The sequence below is a fragment of the Tasmannia lanceolata genome, unplaced genomic scaffold (genome assembly GCF_043159265.1).
Source record: "Tasmannia lanceolata isolate RefF3 unplaced genomic scaffold, GAP_Taslan_0.1 ptg000008l, whole genome shotgun sequence".
Classification (NCBI taxonomy): Eukaryota; Viridiplantae; Streptophyta; class Magnoliopsida; order Canellales; family Winteraceae; genus Tasmannia; species Tasmannia lanceolata.
The window spans coordinates 16062228-16079514 of NW_027518685.1; the positions used below are offsets into that span (position 1 = coordinate 16062228).

General features: G+C 39.4%; 1 protein-coding gene across 2 annotated transcripts; it reads right to left on the bottom strand.

Moving 5' to 3' along the window:
* Positions 1 to 475: 475 nt before the first annotated feature.
* On the bottom strand, positions 476 to 13399 carry LOC143884571 (replication factor C subunit 3-like). Of its 2 annotated transcripts, XM_077388218.1 has the most exons (12): positions 12201 to 13399; positions 11141 to 11999; positions 10272 to 10382; positions 10129 to 10161; positions 8284 to 8464; positions 8019 to 8200; positions 4042 to 4178; positions 3867 to 3962; positions 1850 to 1919; positions 1687 to 1761; positions 1559 to 1604; positions 476 to 718 (listed from the first exon to the last, which is right to left on the bottom strand). In XM_077388218.1, exons 1-12 carry the CDS (start codon positions 12389 to 12391, stop codon positions 657 to 659), a joined length of 2043 nt encoding a protein of 680 aa, XP_077244333.1. In that variant the 5' UTR covers positions 12392 to 13399; the 3' UTR covers positions 476 to 656. The 2 variants fall into 2 exon arrangements, with proteins under 2 accessions (XP_077244333.1, XP_077244332.1); XM_077388217.1 differs by having other exon boundaries at positions 11141 to 13399.
* Positions 13400 to 17287: the final 3888 nt, after the last annotated feature.

Consider the following 17287-nt stretch of genomic DNA (forward strand, 5'->3'; position numbering starts at 1 on the left):
ACCCAATGATGAGGGAGTGCGAGAGAGGGGCCAACCTGAGAGGGATAAGGTGTGGAGAGGTTAAGAAATTGCTGAAAAGCAAGGAAATAAAAAAAAACTCTTCCTGTAAATGCTTATGAACCTGGCCAATTCGGTGTACCATCATGATGCTACCCACATGGTTCTGGTTCCATGCTTAGGCCATGTTTGGCAACCATGAACCATGAAATATTAGTTTTTGAAGCGTTGAGAGATGGCTAGAGAGGGTGGGAGATGTAGAGACATGAGATGCCATGCCTTCCCCCCACCCTTCCTCGGTCTCTCTCACCACTTGAGAAACTACAATTCCATTGAAAAAAAATTTCATGGCAGCCAAACATGGCCTTAATGGACATCCCTTCCCTATAAGATTAAGGCTCACAAAAATCTAAGCTTTTGATTCTCTTGGAAGAAAGCTAAATATAGTTTAGACATGGTGGAGATAAAACAATAAGGATCAGTCTACAAAGCACTGGTTTTCTTTCTCTATGGATTTTATTGTTTAAGAAGTGATATTTTCTCGGGATATAGAACACAACTCCTTACATTTTTATACTTGCATGGATTCAGCATTCTGTCCTCCTCACAAGTATTAAAAAAAAAAGCACGACTAATTTGTGTAAAGTAAGCAACTTTTTTTACTGATACCGTCGACCACCAAAGCTCTTCCTGTATATGCTCAAGAACTTGGCCACAAATTCTGCACACCACAAGAAGCATTGAATGAACGAAACGAACCACAATTATAAGCAGAGTTACATATACATACACACAGGTAATCATGAAATGGGAACTCCAATTGACCCTAAGATTCTTGCTATACTGATCCACCGATATGTTCGCTAATATATGCCACCCTTCCGATATCGATATATTGATGAAGGTAAGCAAAAATATGGGGATTTGGGCAATTTGGCGGAAAGTCATTTCGTGAGAGAATAGCCATATGTGTAGGGGCCCCACTTTGTTAGGATGATCCAAAGCATTCATTTGAAAGGCCCTTACATAGATGGGGGGGTGTACCAAAAATCAGCTCCATAGAATCATCGTAACCCATCCATTTGTGGAGGTCAAAATGGACAGACATTGTTTGTCCACAAATCTGCCCATTTTTATCCTCCACAAATGGAGGGGTTAGGATGATCTTATGGAGCTGATTTTTGGTACACCCCTATCTACGATAGGGCCTTGCAAATGAATGGTTTGGATCACCACAGAAAATGTGGGACCCAAGTGATTGGGCGCTTAAGCGCACCGACAGTTTCCTATATATATATATATATATTTGATAATGGCATTACTCATTATCTACACTTTTTCTGATTGGATGTTGATAGCATCTTGGGTATTGTAACTGCCTTAAAAGGCTAATTAAAAGAGTATAGCACAAAGTGAGTAGTGCCATTATCAAAATATGGTAGCTTTGAAATCAGTCAACTGAGTATAACACAAAGTCTCTTTTGTGTCTCACACACATACAAGCAGAGAGAGAGAGAGAGAGAGAGAGAGAGAGAGAGAGAGAGAGTTAATGTCCATTAACCTTCTAATTTCAGCAAGGCACCTGTTCCAACGGGCAGCCTCTTATCCTGTAGGAAATAGATGATGAGTGCTTCTGTTTCTTTCTTTTAACAAAATCAAAGGGAGAGGGCATGAGGGGTTTGTACTTACATAATAAGCATGCCAGTAATAAAGCTCTCTTTTCAAGCTAGCTTCAACTCCCTTGAGAAACTGTTCTACAAGCTTCTGCATTTGGGGTATATGTATAGTTCTATCATGGAGAGTGCCTCCTCGATGTAAAATTAATCAAGCTTTTAAAAGACACTGGATTTACCTGGAGGATCAGTTTGGGGTCGACAAATTCCATCAGCAGCTTTTGAAGCTTACCACGAGCGAAAAATAGCCTGCAAAAGCAAATACAAGAAAGATTAATCTCAACCTCTGTACTAAAGGGATTGAAAAGAGTCAAAAGATTTAGGCTTTGTTTCTTCCAAAGTACAATGTGCGTATCGAAAGAAACAGTGTAAAGGAAAACGCAGGAGTTGAAAAGAAGATGCTTTAACTTTTTAATCAGCAATATTTGTAAGGATTTATGAAGCATATATGGTCTACCGTTCTTGAGCTAGTTAAGTATTCTGAGAATCCCATATCTCTTCTAGAAGGCTCTGACTCCCTTAGTCAATGAGTTTTACTTTGGTAAATGATATCTGTAGTTCCTTTTCTCTAATAATGGTGTAGCTCTCTTTATTAACAGTGAGTAATTAGCCGTTATAGGCAGTTTCAATACCCAAAAAGCTATCAATTGTCAATGAGAAAAGTGTTTAACAAAGTGAGGAGTGGCATTATCAAAACAAGTGAGTGCAGATATCATTTTACTTTGTTTAATCAAAATTGTAAATACTTCCGGTGCCCGAAATGCTCTCTATCTTCACAACCACTGACCATAATACCTGGAAATCGACCAAGTCAACTCAGTCACCCAGGCTCAAAGTACTGACTGCAAAATCGGATTTTGTAAAAGAATCAGCCCTCAGCTGAAACTGTATAAATTGGGAGATTTTCCGTTGACTTGGGCAACCTAAACTCTGAAATTAAAAGACTCATTTCTAAGTTGTGATCTAAGATGTATTCTAATGTGCCTCAACCCTTAGGGGCTGTTTGGATACGCAGATTTTAGATTCTGGGATTTCTTCAAAATTGTAGCTAAGAGACAAGAGAAGAAGCGGACCAGCTGTCGTTTTTGACTCATTTTTGACTTCTCGCCCTTCTTTTCGGCAGCAAGAGAGTAGCATATCCTCCCATATTTCCAGGCTTTAGAAATCTTAGGATGCAAGAGAGATTCTTAAAACCTGAATTTCTCACTTAAAATCCAAGAAACGCTGTTAGGACAGCATACAACAGCTTGATCATGAACCCTCTTTTACACTGTTTTCAAATTAAAAACCTGGATTCTAAAATACGCGTATCCAAACGGACCCTTAGTATCATGAAGTTGCTTGACAAAAACTTGTCCAAGTTAACTGGGTTGGGCCGGACTCCTATTCTGAGCCTCTACTCCCATGATTGCAAAAGATTGGCTCCCAACCAATATTTTCGGAATCAGTGAGTTTACATTCATTCAGCCAAGAAAAACTTTGGAACCAAAACCTTAAGCATCTGAACATTAATGAGAGAAAAAAAGAACCTAAATTAATGCATCTCTATACATGAATATTTTTTCTATATTTGATAGAAATACCTCAAAGTTGTGCAGACCATGCAGCTGCTAATGCTACATTGTAGACATATTTCTAGTGCACTAGAAGAATTCTCAAGTATCAACTACTAAAAATTCTGTAGAAATTATCAAAAGATCACAAGATGAAGACCTCCATTTTGATAGTTCAATTCTCATTTACTGAATGGGTGTTTAGCTCTAGAAGAATGATTCCTTCGCTGCAAGAGGCCATGTATCTGACTCCCATAGGTTCCTTCATTTATACTACTAGAATGTGCGTATGATTTCTCTTTCTGGTAGTAGTGCAAGTTTGTTATTCAACAGAATACCAAACATGAAGACCTAAAGGAAATTGTTCACATGCCTTTTTTTTTTGACCAAAAAAAGGGCGACCTAGTGCACGAGGCTCCCGCCATTGTGGGGTCTGGGGAGGGCTAGATGCACCCAGACAAAAGAAGCTAAATAAATAAAAGGCTTGATCAAGAGAATTAACAGGTTTTAGTAGTACTTCATGGACATTTAGGCCTCTAATGAATTAGGCAGAACTAATAGACGGTCTGAATCTTTCGCAATAAATAAGTAAAGGCCTAAAGGGTCCTATGATAATTTCTTAGAATTAATACTCAGGGCTAACCTTTTGGGTGATGGATCAGCAAGAATCTCCTCAGAGAGTTCCACCAGGACTTCTTCCCAGCCTAGTGGAATTGATTGTTCATCAACAAAAGGATAGCTGTATGGGCAGTACACGAGTAAGTAAAATACAAGATAATGAAAGCTATTGCATGTACCTTCTTTTTTGCTCTTCTTACTTGTGTGCTTTGCATGCTTCAAGTGCCATGATTGCTTTCCTCAAGTTCTGCTTTGATTTAGTTGCAATCTTAGCTGCAAAGCTCATCGGCAGATCGAAGTTCTCCTTCCTCGCTATCTGAATAAGAACTTCCATGATCTGAAAAATAGAACGGAATTGAAATTATAATTGGTAGCTCCTACACAATGGATAAAACATCATGTATTGATCCTTGACCATCGGAAACATATATATATATATATGAGGAAACTGTTGGTGAGCTTAAGCTCACCAAACTTATGGTGAGCTAGCTTGCCCAATCACATGGGGGCCCACTTTGTTAGGATGATCCAAACCATTCATTTGAAAGTCCCTTACATAGATGGGGGGTGTACCAAAAATCAGCTCCATAGGATCATCCTAACCCCTCCATTTGTGGAGGACAAAAATGGACAGACACAAATCTGCCCCATTTTTGTCCTCCAGAAATGGAGGGGCTAGGATGATCCTATGGAGCTGATTTTTGGTACACCCCCTATCTATGATAAGGCCTTGCAAATGAATGGTTTGGATCACTTCCCAAAATGTGGGACCCATGTGATTGGGCAAGCTAGCTCACCAACAGTTTCCTCTCTCTCTCTCTCTCTATATATATATATATATATATGAGAAAACGGTTCCTACACATATGTGTAGAGAGTTCTCTACACACTAGCTTAAAATACAGTGGGGGCCCACATTGTTTGGGTGATCCAAGCCATCCATTTTAAAGGCCTTCACATAGATAGGGTGTCTACAAAAAATCAGCTCCATAGGATCATCCCAACCCTACAATTTGTGGAGGTAAAATAGATGTCTTTAAACCTTCACAAATTAGTCCATTTTTTGCCTCCACAGTTCGAATGGTTAGGATGATCCTATGGATCAGGTTTTTTGTGGACACCCTATCTATGTGAGGGCCTTAAAAATGAATGGTTTGGATCACCCAAATAATGTGGCCCCCACTGTATTTTAAGCTAGTGTGTAGAGAACTTATCTACACATATGTGTAGGAACCGTTTTCTCTCTCTCTCTCTCTCTCTCTATATATATATATATATATATATATATATATATATATAGAGAGAGAGAGAGAGAGAGAGAGAAGGGTTCCTGCAAATGTGTGTGGGGATCAAAACCATTCATTTGGAAGGCCCTTCCATGGATGAGGTGTGGCCCAAAAATCAGCCCCATTGGATCGTCCTAACCCAATCAAAGGTGGGGTGGGGTGGGGGGAATGGACAGACACTGTGGCAGGGTTAGGATGATCCAATGAGGCTGATTTTTGGGCCACACCCTATCGATGGAAGGGCCTTACAAGTGAATGCTTTGGACCCCCAAAAAATGTGGGCCCCCACCCTGTTTCTGCACTTGTGTGCAGGAACCCTTTCCTCTCTCTGACTCTCTCTCTCTCTCTCTCTCTATATATATATATATATATATATATATATATATATATATATATATATATATATATATATATATATATATATATATATATATATAAGGGTGTCAATTTTGGCTCGGGCTCGGAAGCTCGGCTCGAATCCTTAACGAGCCGAGCCGAGCCGGCTCGTTAAGCTTAACGAGCCGAGCCGAGCCGAGCCGGCTCGTTAAGCTTAACGAGCCGAGCCCGAGTTAGGCCAGGCTCGGCTCGTTAAGAATTTAATATATTTAAATATATATATTATATATTAATATATACATTAAAAGGGTTGTCCATGGAGTGAAAGGGGGGGGGGGGGGGCAAAATATGTCACTTCATTTTTGGAACCCCATTTGTTACTAGGACCACCCCCCATAGTGTAAAAAAAGTAGTCAAATTACACTAGTAGGGCTGTCCAGGGAAGATGAGGGGTGTGAACATAAGATAACCCGAGCTCGGTAAGGCTCGCGAGCCACTCGCGAGCCTGACCGAGCCGAGCCTGAGCCTGAGCCTGAGCTTGGTTCCAGCCCGAGCCCGAGCCCGAGCCGAGCCGAGCCTCACTTGTGAGCTTAACGAGCCGAGCCGAGCCTGGCCAAGCTCGGCTCGGCTCGGCTCGTTTACACCCCTATATATATATATATATATATATATATGAGGAAAACGTTGGTGCGCTTAAGCTCACCATTTTTTTGGTGCGCTTAAGTGGTTATAACGCCTCCCATTGGTTCATGTATGTGGGACCCAAACATTTAAACGAATGGGAGGCGTTATAACCACTTAAGCGCACCAAAAAAATGGTGCGCTTAACACTTTTCTCTCTCTCTCTCTCTCTCTCTATATATATATATATATATATATATATATAGAAAACGGTTTTTACACACAAGTGTAGATAAGTTATCTACACACTAGCCTTAAATACAGTGGAGGCCCACATTGTTTGGGTGATCCAAACCATTCATTTGATTGGCCCTCACATAGATAAGGTGCCCACAAAAAATCAGCTCCATAGGATCATCCTAACCCTTCGAACCGTGGAGGCAAAAAATGGACAGATTTGCACGTCCATTTTACCTCCACAAATCGTAGGGTTGGGATGATCCTATGGAGCTGATTTTTTGTGGACACCCTATCTATGTGAGGGCTCATCCTATGGGCTTTGTATTTTAAGCTAGTGTGTAGATAACTTATCTACACTTGTGTGTAGAAACCGTTTTCTCATATATATGAGAAAACGGAACGGTTTCTACACACAAGTGTAGATAAGTTATCTACACATTAGCTTAAAATACAGTGGGGGCCCACATTGTTTGGGTGATCCAAAGCATTCATTTGATGAGCCCTCACATAGATAGGGTGTGCCCAAAAAATCAGTTTCATAGGATCATCCTAACGCTTAAAACCGTGGAGGCAAAAGATGGACAGATTTGTGAAGGTCATATATATATATATATAGATATATATGAGAAAACATTTCCTACACACTTGTGTAGGTAAGTTACCTACACACTAGCTTAAAATACATAGGGGGCCCACATTGTTTGGGTGATCCAAACCATTCATTTGAATGGTCCTCACAGAGATAGGGTGTCCACAAAAAATCAGATCCATAGGATCATCCCAACCCTATGATTTGTGGAGGTAAAATGGACGTGTATAAACCTTCACAAATTAGTCCATTTTTTGCCTCCATAGTTTGAATGGTTGGGATGATCATAGGGATCTGATTTTTTGTGGACACCCTATCTATGTGAGGACCATTCAAATGAATGGTTTGGATCACCCAAACAATGTGGGCCCCCTATGTATTTTAAGCTAGTGTGTAGGTAACTTACCTACACAAGTGTGTAGGAAATGTTCTCTATATATATATATATATATATATGTGAGGAAATGGTTTCTGCGCTCGAGCACAGAAACAGGGTGGGGCCACATTTTGGGTGGGATCCAAAGCATTCATTTGATGGGCCCTTTCATGGGTAGGGTGTCCACCAAAAATCAGCTCCATTGGATCACCTTAGGGTGTCCATTTGTGGGGCCAAAAATGGACAGATTTGTGGACAAACAGTATCTGTCCATTTTTGGCCCCACAAATGGACACCCATTGGTGATCCAATGGAGCTGATTTTTGGTAGGCCCCCCATCAATGATGGGGCCTTCCAAATGAATGGTTAGGATCACCCCCCTATGGCCCCACCCCCCTGTTTCTGTGCTTGAGCGCAGAAACCCTCTGTGTGTGTGTGCGCGCGTGTGCGTGTGTGTATTTGCAGTCTCTCCACCGCCAATGAGTTTAGAGAGATTGAAATGTGAAAGCATCGTTGAAAGAACTCACTAATTCTATGCAGTTACATAAGTAACGAGTAATTACAATTTAGAAGAGAAACATAAAGTCAGAAACAATTTAGAAATAGTAGATTATCCCAAAAACCAGTTAATCATCATGATAATGTTATTGTTACAATAGAAATAACAAAACCTGATATATTACATGTTTTTAGAAATTAATGTGTAAGTGAAGGAAGAATAGTGCTTACTCCATGAATAACAGGTGCATCCACTGTAATAAGTTTGCAGCGGCTTTTGACAGATTCAAGAAGTTCAGTATCATCTTCGCAACAGAGTATTATCTTGCATGCATCCGTATAACAGTCCATTACCCATTTTATCAAGTGCTGAACATTCTCTGCAAGTTTGTCGACCTCGTAGAGAACGATTACTGAATTAGAGAGAAATGCAGGTTAAATTTTGTAATAAGCAGATTATTTGGATCAATGATGAGAGCATCCAAGAGTCTCGGACCTTTGTAATCTGGCTTAAAATTTGCTTCGCTTACTTCAGGAGTAGATGCAAAGCTGCTGGTTATTTCTTTCACTATAGCCATTAATGCATATCTACCATTCTTTGATTCTGTCCTTAGATTAAGTTCCACATGGTGAGGACTTGAAGCTAATGGAATGATCACTTCCATTGGCCTAGCTTCCTGTTAAGAAGATCAAGGAGATCTGTTATTGGAGTGAGCGATCGAGTATAGAAATGAGAAGTGGCTGTTGAAATTCTTGATAGTGTAATGGAGGAAAGAGAAAGCACTCCCTCATATCCAGTGATGACCGAAATACTCTCCCACATGGTTAGTATTTCTCATCTTTGAAAGTGAACAGATAAAATGTCTTAAAACCCCTTTAGCTTTTTACCAAAACTACAACACATAGATTACAAATCAGACTTAGTGTCTTGGTTTAGGAATATTAACTGAAACTGTGTGAAATGAGTTTAAGCTTTAGCTCATTCCAAAATATGAGCGTGGTGTGGTCATGATTCTCTCATTGTACCAATCAAGCTACAAATTTCCATGCAATTTGATTTCATGCCTGCCTTGATAAAATACAGGACTCCACCATGCCTACTTTAAGAACTAAATAGAGAGGGGACCTTTGGCACAATCTGATAGAAAAGACTTAGAAAAAAGATGCTATAGGTCTACGATTAATCTATTACAGCCATTAAAGAAAATAAAAAGTAAATAATTTATTTTTGTTAGAAAAATCAAAGATGTGGGAGGGTGGAGAAAGTATGAACCCATGACAAAGCCATCCTAACATAAAAATTTGGAAATGCGCCACAAGTAGTCTGTCAAAATAATCACAATCCAAAAGATGAGCGTGGTGTGGTCACAATTCTCTCATTGTACCAACCAAGGTACAAATTTCCATTCAATTTGATTTCATGACTGCCTCGATAAAATACATAACTCAACCATGCCTGCTTTAGGACCTAAATAGAGGGGACCTTCGGCTGAATCTGATACAAAAGACTTAGAAAAGCGATGCTAAAGGTGCGGTTGAGCATCTAGCTAAATGGTAAAGGCTTTGCTCTTTGACCTTGAGGCTGGTGGTTCAATCCCAGCTTATCAATCAAAAAAAGAAAAAGAAAAGAGAGAGAGATGCTAAAGGTCTATGATTAATGTATTGCAGTCATTAAAGAAAATAAAAAAGCAAATAATTTATTTTTTTTCAGAAAAATGAAAGATGTGGGAGGTTGGAGAAAGTATGAACACATGACAAAGCCATCCTAACAGAAAAAATTGGAAATGTACCACAAGTTGGTCGTCAGAAAAGTCTAAGGGAACTTTGTACTAGTTATTTCCAAGAGCTGATTTTGGCTAGTGATTGAGAAGTATGCTACCTGGGATCAACTCTCAGAATCGCAGTATCACAGATATTGGTTAGTTGGTCTATTTCACAACTTACTTTTTTCTTTTGGAAAAAAAATCTCTAAAAAAAAAAAGAATTTTGGCCGTCTCATGGGGAAAGCTCTGAACTATTTCATGTCCATACAAAAAAATAAGTATAGTGTAAAGTATAAAAGATAAATAACGCCTTTCTCCAACAGCTTAAGCTTTTGGAGAAGTTGGTAAGGTAACATGGTATCAGAGCCAAAGGTCTCGAGTTCAAACCTCCTGGATAGCAAAAAAACCCACATGCGATGGTCGGCCCAAAGTGGGACCACATGTGCCACATGTCTGCCAAGTGGGCCACACGTGCGGGGGAGTGTTAAAGTATAAAAGATAAATAACACCTTTCTCCAACAGCTTAAGCTTTTGGAGACGGTGGTAAGTTAACATATAGAATTAGGCTTGCATCGTACCTGAACCTGGAAGTACCTTAAATCATGTGAGATCTGCAACAAGAGTGGAGAAAAATAGGTCAGCCTATTATAAATGCAATGTTCTGAACAAAAAAAATGTGATGAAATACACTGCTACATCAGATGAAATTCTTGACACATACTTTCCAAGCTGGGGCACCATAGATTTCACGCAGTAGAGCCATGGTTAGGGCTTTCTTTCCTGAGCCTGAAGGTCCCTTGAACAGAATATGAGGACAATTGTTGTGGGATATCTAACAAATGTAAAAGATACTAACAATCAGCAAATACCTACCACAGAGCATTTCCAAAGGAGAATAAGAAACCATAGATTATATAAAAACATGGTTTATGAGCAAGGTTGGATCACAGCTTAAGTCACAAAATTAGAGTAGACATGACTCAGATTCAAGTTTGAGACAACTCTGACCAGCCTCCAACTTAGACTCACTTGGTCTAACAGAGAAATAATCATTCATACATGATGCAAGTAGATACCAAGCTATAAAATGATATTGAATGCTTAGTGTACTATATGATATGCTACACTATAAGTTGATAAACTAAATTACCTTTTCTACTGTTTCAACACAAATTACAGACATTCATGTTCCACATAATATGCAGTGTACAATAACTTGTCTAGTAGATATAATATCCAGAATGTGTTGCAACACAAACTACAGCATTTCAAATATTTGAGAACCTGGTTGAGTCACGACGTTCATGATAAAACTGGTCATCAACCAAGTCTAGAGCTGAGTCTTGGTATTTAGATGTTTCACAAAGCTATTAAACAATCCTGAATGTGTAGGAAGGTCCTAAAATTCAATGATTATCATTTTCTTAATTTATCAAGAAAGGGCAATATCATGTTTTAACTCATGAAATGTCAAGCAAATTGTGAGACATGGTAAAAACATGCTTTAACTCGTGGAATGTCGAGCTTTTCCCAAATACAGGAGAAAGGAAAATGAATAATAATGTAAGTACCAGACCATAGTAACCTTACCAGTTGCTTGAGATGTTGTGCTTGTTGTTTGTGGCAAATGAATCCACTCAGCGAGCTAGGTCGATGCTTATCAGCCCAGAACTGTCTCAGGCTTTCTACCACAAATGCCTTCTCAATAAATGATGCTTCATCAATCTCCCTAGTCTCAGGTGACTTTGACGTCCTGCAAGGGCCCCTCCTTACACAAGCGAACCACATATCTGTTTGACTCTTCTGTCTATTGGCTGTGAATTTCCTGAAACTCCCACTCATATTTCCACTACTAAAACTCGTCTTACTACTCATTGTGCTACTTTTACCAATACTCTGCTTGCTTATAGCAGAGCTGGAGCTTGTATTGGTTCGTGATAGAATAGTACTGATCGAAACTTGTGCATTCTTATCAAATGTGCCAACTCCTCTGCTTTGCTGTTGACTGCTATTTCTTTCAGAGACCACCTTAATGTTGGGATTAAAGCTGCTTTCGAAACCACTTTTCTTAGCTACGACATTCTTCTGCAAGGCTGTGCAATCACGAGAAAAGAAGATATCTCCCGGTGAAACCGAATCTATGCTTTCCATTGCAAAAGCATCAGCTAAGGGGCCTTTTAAAAGATTTGCATTTGTAGCCATTTTATTGATATTATTTGAAGGATTTGAATAAGAGCTTTCCCTCGGTTTCTGGTTTAGGTTTCTCACTAATTGTGAGGGGCTTCTACGTTCTTTTCTCTCTGTAGAACCAGACCTGATCTGCTGGTCCTTCTCCCTTTCTCTAAATTTCGGAGCAGACACGCACCTACGGTTGAAAGTAGATTTCTCAGTCAGTCTAGGAGCTTCTAGAAGTTGAGCTGGCGCTACGTTTTCCTCAGAATCCGAAAGCCTGTGAGATATATGTCTCCAACGCTCAGAAACCGCATAAGGACTTTTGTTTCTTTTCAAATCATAGCCTAATTTAGGCTGGATGCCATTATCATCATCCACATGTGGTTTATACGGAGATCTACTGTTCCTTCTTGGAACTGAGGTGGTTTTTGAAGGATTAATAGATTCAGAGAGATCACAATCGAGTTTAGAAGAATACCTCTCATTACGACTTAGAGGACTGATGTTTCTCACAGGACCTGATAAAATTTTTGGCACGTCGTCGTGCCATGGACTTTCCTGCCAATCTGTTTCTGTATCAGAAGGTTCATAGCCACTCCGCCTCTGTTTGAACGAGGACCGAAGCTGTGAATCTCTGTTGTATCTCGAGGAATTCTCCATGGTTAGCATTACATGAAGATTTACGTTCTCTGAAATTCGATCTGTGGAATAATAGCTTGTGAGCTAGGCTTCTGCACTAATATCAACAAAAGCATCGATTTTCCATCACTCTGAAAGTAGAAGATTTTCTGCAAGAGGATAGTTGGAATTTTCAGATCAGCTTCAATTTGAATCAGGAAATGTCACAAAAGGCTCAAAAAATAGGATCACTCGAGCAGATCAGATTGATAAAACAGTGTCAAATTTCTTCAGAATTCAGAACCGAGCATCTCAGATCGAAGATAGAGAATGTGGTGAATTGAACACCAAAACGCCTGAAACTTCTCAAAATCTAGAGCTTATAAAGCTCGAAGCTCTTTTTTCTATGAATCCGACTTTGAAACCCTAGGATAAGCTCGAGATCTAGTGATTCTACGAGAAATTTTCCAGAATCTCGAGATTTTCTCCAATCGGACACCGAGATCCTATCTGAAAACCTCGAAATCCAGTTTTTCAGCAAGAAGATCGACAGAAAACTTCGAATCGGACCTCGAAACACAACAAAAAGCTCAAACTCCGGCGATTCTGCAAGAGACAAGACAGAAATCCAGAGAATGAAGCTAGTCCGTCTTGAAACCCTAGAAAGAGATCCAATTTTGTTGATTCTACAAGGAAATGGAAAGGAAGTTCGGAATTCCAACAGATGAGGAGTCGAAACCCTAAGAAAACTTGGAATCCTAGTGTTGCTTAGTATGCTGAAGGATCTTCGGATCTGGAGATGTTTAAATTTGAAAGAGCGAGATTTACGAAGCTGATGCATCGTTTAAGACGAGGCTGTATTAGAATTGCTGAGCTGACCTTCTCTCTCTCCAGCGATTTTACAACCGAAAATATCAAAATAAGATGTGCTTTCCTGTAATTTCTAGGCATCCGCCTTGGAGGATTTCTTGTCTTCTTAGGATTATCCTAAAAGATTCCAAGATTCGAACTATTTGAAGTGGAGCCTTCAGTTGTTGGCTGGTGGTGGTGTGAGAAAACAAGGTGAGAAAATGGGGAATGAAAGCTTTTTTAAATCGTGATGTGGACAGATCCTTGGAAGGAAGAATGACTGCACGCCAAAAATTGGGCTTCGCTCGTCCCGTTCCCGCGTGTTTTTTAATACACTCGCGGCGTATTCTAGCAAAATGAGTGAGTTGGCACTGAGAGAGAGAGAGAGAGAGAGAGCCATGTCACGGGGTTTAGCTGGAATGGTACTGGCAGCTAGACGTTGATAAAATATTGTAGAAAGTCATTTTCGATCCACCTGTACGGCTGATATTAATACTAAAGAGGGGTTTGCTAGGCAATTTCGCGGTTCACTTTTGCAGCAGAGAACAGCCACAGGTTCACTTCTCGGCCGATTTGGTTTTATTTATTTAATACATCTGAGGTGGCTATTCTCTATTGCAAAAGTGAGCCCTTTCCCAAAATAACCTAGCAAATCGCTACTAAAAATGTCTACTCACCTTGTCTAACTCACTTGTTTTGATACACTAACTCACCTTATCTTTTAGGGAAATGTTATCAGCACTACTGTATTTTGATGAGGGCACTCCTCACTTTATTAAAAGTACGGTATGGCCAGCACCATAGGATGATCCAAACCATCCATTAGATGAGCCACAGCCTAAATAGGTCGTGCCCCAAAAAATATTTCCATAGCTTGATCCTAACACTCCGATCTATAGAGGGATAGGATCAACCCTCTAACATTCAGATCGGAGGGTTAGAATCAACCAATGGAAATGATTTTTGGGGCATGACCTATTTAGTCTGTGGCCCCATCTAATGGACGGTTTGGATCATCGTATGGTGCGAGCCATACTGTACTTTTAATAAAGTGAGGAGTGCCCTCATCAAAATACAGTAGTGTTGATAACATTTTCCATCTTTTATTATCTTAAACAGCTGTCAAAGGTATACGGTTCCCAAAATTTCTCATAAGCATGGTTTTAAATTTCGACCAAAATCCGAAATTTCGGTTTGGGTTGAGACAACACCGAAATCACAAATACCCAAATAGGACTTTATTTTGACCGAAATTCTCGAAATTCTGAAATTTGATAAAGTTCGAAATTCAGATTTCGCCAAATTTCGGATTCGGTCTCCACCGAAATTAAAAATATTGGATTTCGGCTGAAATTTAAAACCATGCTCATAAGTCAATTAAAGAAGAAAAGACAAACGGAGTTCGTGCAACTATTAAAACATAGTAATGCAAATACCAGCAGCCAAAAAATGCTAAACAGTTATATCCCGAGAAGCCATCAATGATTACTATAGAGTGAAATACCAAAATACTATAGATGATTTTTTAGAAAACCAAGCTAACATATCTTTTTAAAAATTTAAAGAGCAATTATCATTACAAGGGAGCCCTTGCATAGGGAGCTCTTCATTGGATCCACATCATTTTCAGTTACATTTTCAAATAGGTTGAAAAAGTAAAATCGGTAACACTTGATGACGTGGATCTAATCAATAGCCTTTTTTGGCTCTTCAGGCAAGGGCACCCTTCTATCTAGCATTCCTTAAATTTAAAACACTTCTAACACAAAAGGTGAACTTCTTATCACCGAAAAAAATCAAACCCTTACTAAATTTTAACCGAAAAATCAAAACCCTAAACTCTTAGGGGGTGTTTGGATCTAGGGAAGAGAAACTAATGGAGAAAGCCAAATTTTTCATGAACAAATATTCCATGGAAAATAAAATCCTTGCGAGTAGTATTTTGCAGTTTTCCTTGAAAACAAGAAAATGTTCCAATGTGAAATCCATGAAAAATGACTTTAGCAAATACTAGGAAAATCATTTTCTATGGAAAAAATTCTATACATCCTAATAGAGAGGGCCTGTTTGGATTGCAGGAAAAATGTTTCTGGTAGAAAGTTTTTTCTTGGAAAATTTATACTTTCCAGAATTTAGAGGGAAATGTTATAGGTATGAACCATTTTGAGGCATATCATCATAAACTGAAAGTCCCTCTAAATAAAACTTGAACCAGGTGCAAGTTATCCTTTTCATGTGTAGCCAATCAATTCAAAATTAGGAAATTATGAAACAGTTTTTTTCTCCAAGTTTTTCCAACGTTTGGATTGCAAGAAAAACATTTCTTAGAAAAAAATTTCCCAGGAAAAGTTATTCTTTCTATGATTTAGAGGGAAATGATATGATTCTGGTGACTACTTCACTTTAAAGGGATATCATCATAAGTTGAAGTTCCCTCTAAATAAAGATGCAAGGTCGTCGAAGGCAACTCATTGTTTTATGTGCTGACAATTTTGTTGGGTTCCAATTTGTTCTAATAATAATCAATTTTGGACTCACAATCGGTTCTCAAAATCCAAGACGAGAGCTTAGCAAATAGGAAAAACTTGTTATTTAATTTCTGGCTTTGCATCCGTGGTATATTTTTAAAAATTATCAGTTCTTAAATTATTGAAGTCCAATCATGGCAAGCTAGGTTTCATGACCTTCTTCCTGTTTTATATAAGCTTGGAATATACTCTATGTTAGGCCTAAAATCGGTAATAGATACGGCAGTGACGTAAAAGCCGAGCTGGAGGACCTGAGGAGCCGAAGTGAAGGAGCTGAGTCCTGCACAAGGAGCAAACGAGGTCAGAAGACCAATCCGGAGTCGTTACTCCGGACAGGCCCTTCGACACTCAAGTCAGTATGAGCAGGAGTGCAGAGCGAGTTTAAGAGTGGTGGTTGGGAAGTTATTACTCTTTGGTTTGAGCTCTAAAAGCCCTTTCATAGAGGGAAACCGGGGTGGTTGGATTATCTACCCCAGGACAGGTGTCGGCCTGTTTTAAGTTTGAGTTTACCTACTCTGAGGTAATTACCATAATACCCCTGGGCTGACGCTGAATTTGTGGTGGGCCATCCTGGGGCCACGTGTCGACAGCTAATAGGCTGCTGTTTTTCATACCCCATCACTCTATTTTCTCAAACTTTTCACAGAAATGCGTGGAAGAGCCTTTGTTTTGATCTTTTTCTTTTGGGCTCTGCTCACCATCATCACCCCAACCCTGGTTAGCTTGTCTGCCTCTGTAAAACCCAATTTGGGTACCACAGGTAGGGGAAAAAAAGTTATTTTTGTATATTTATTTCTTCGTATTATTAGGGTTGATGGTTCACTGGCTTTCAATCATGGGGATGCCTGAAATTTCTTGTGTTTTTTTAGCAGACGAGCAAAATGGTGAAATTAAGGCTAGGAGAATTATGGATGCTTGGGAGAAAGGAAGCATAAGAAGAGCATTTACAGCGATGTTTTTAGCACCAAATCCTGCACCAGAACCAGCACCAGAGGCAATTAGTTAATGCATATAATTGATACAAAAGAAGGATTATTAACGGATGAATTAGAAGGGAAAATGACAACACTAGTATTGTATTTTTACATGTATAGTTTTGCATTTGGAAACTTCTATTTTTAATGAATTTTTCCATCATCAAAGATTGCTGGCTTGTATATGTGGTATTATTTTTCTAAAAGGTCTCTCTCTCTCTCTCATGAGGTTGTGGTTTAGGATTCGAGCCAGTTCTACTTCTACCTAGTTGGGTCTACATGGGCCCAATTACTGATCTTGGATGATCTTGGTTGCGTATTCAAATCAAGCAAACCAAAGAACCGGATTGTCTGTGGTGCTCTAGCAATTTCATTACTTTTTTTTTCCTATTTTATATGGGATTTGCTAGGGACCATCGCAGAAGGCATTTCACAGAGGGGCTGTTGCAAGAGAGAGTAGCCACATAGGATGAATTAAATGAATAAGAGAGACTGACAAAAAGTGAGCCTATGTGGCTGCTCTCTCATGCAACAGCCGGTCCGTAAAATGCCTTCTGCGATGGTCTCTATCAAATCCAATCTTTCACTGGGTATTA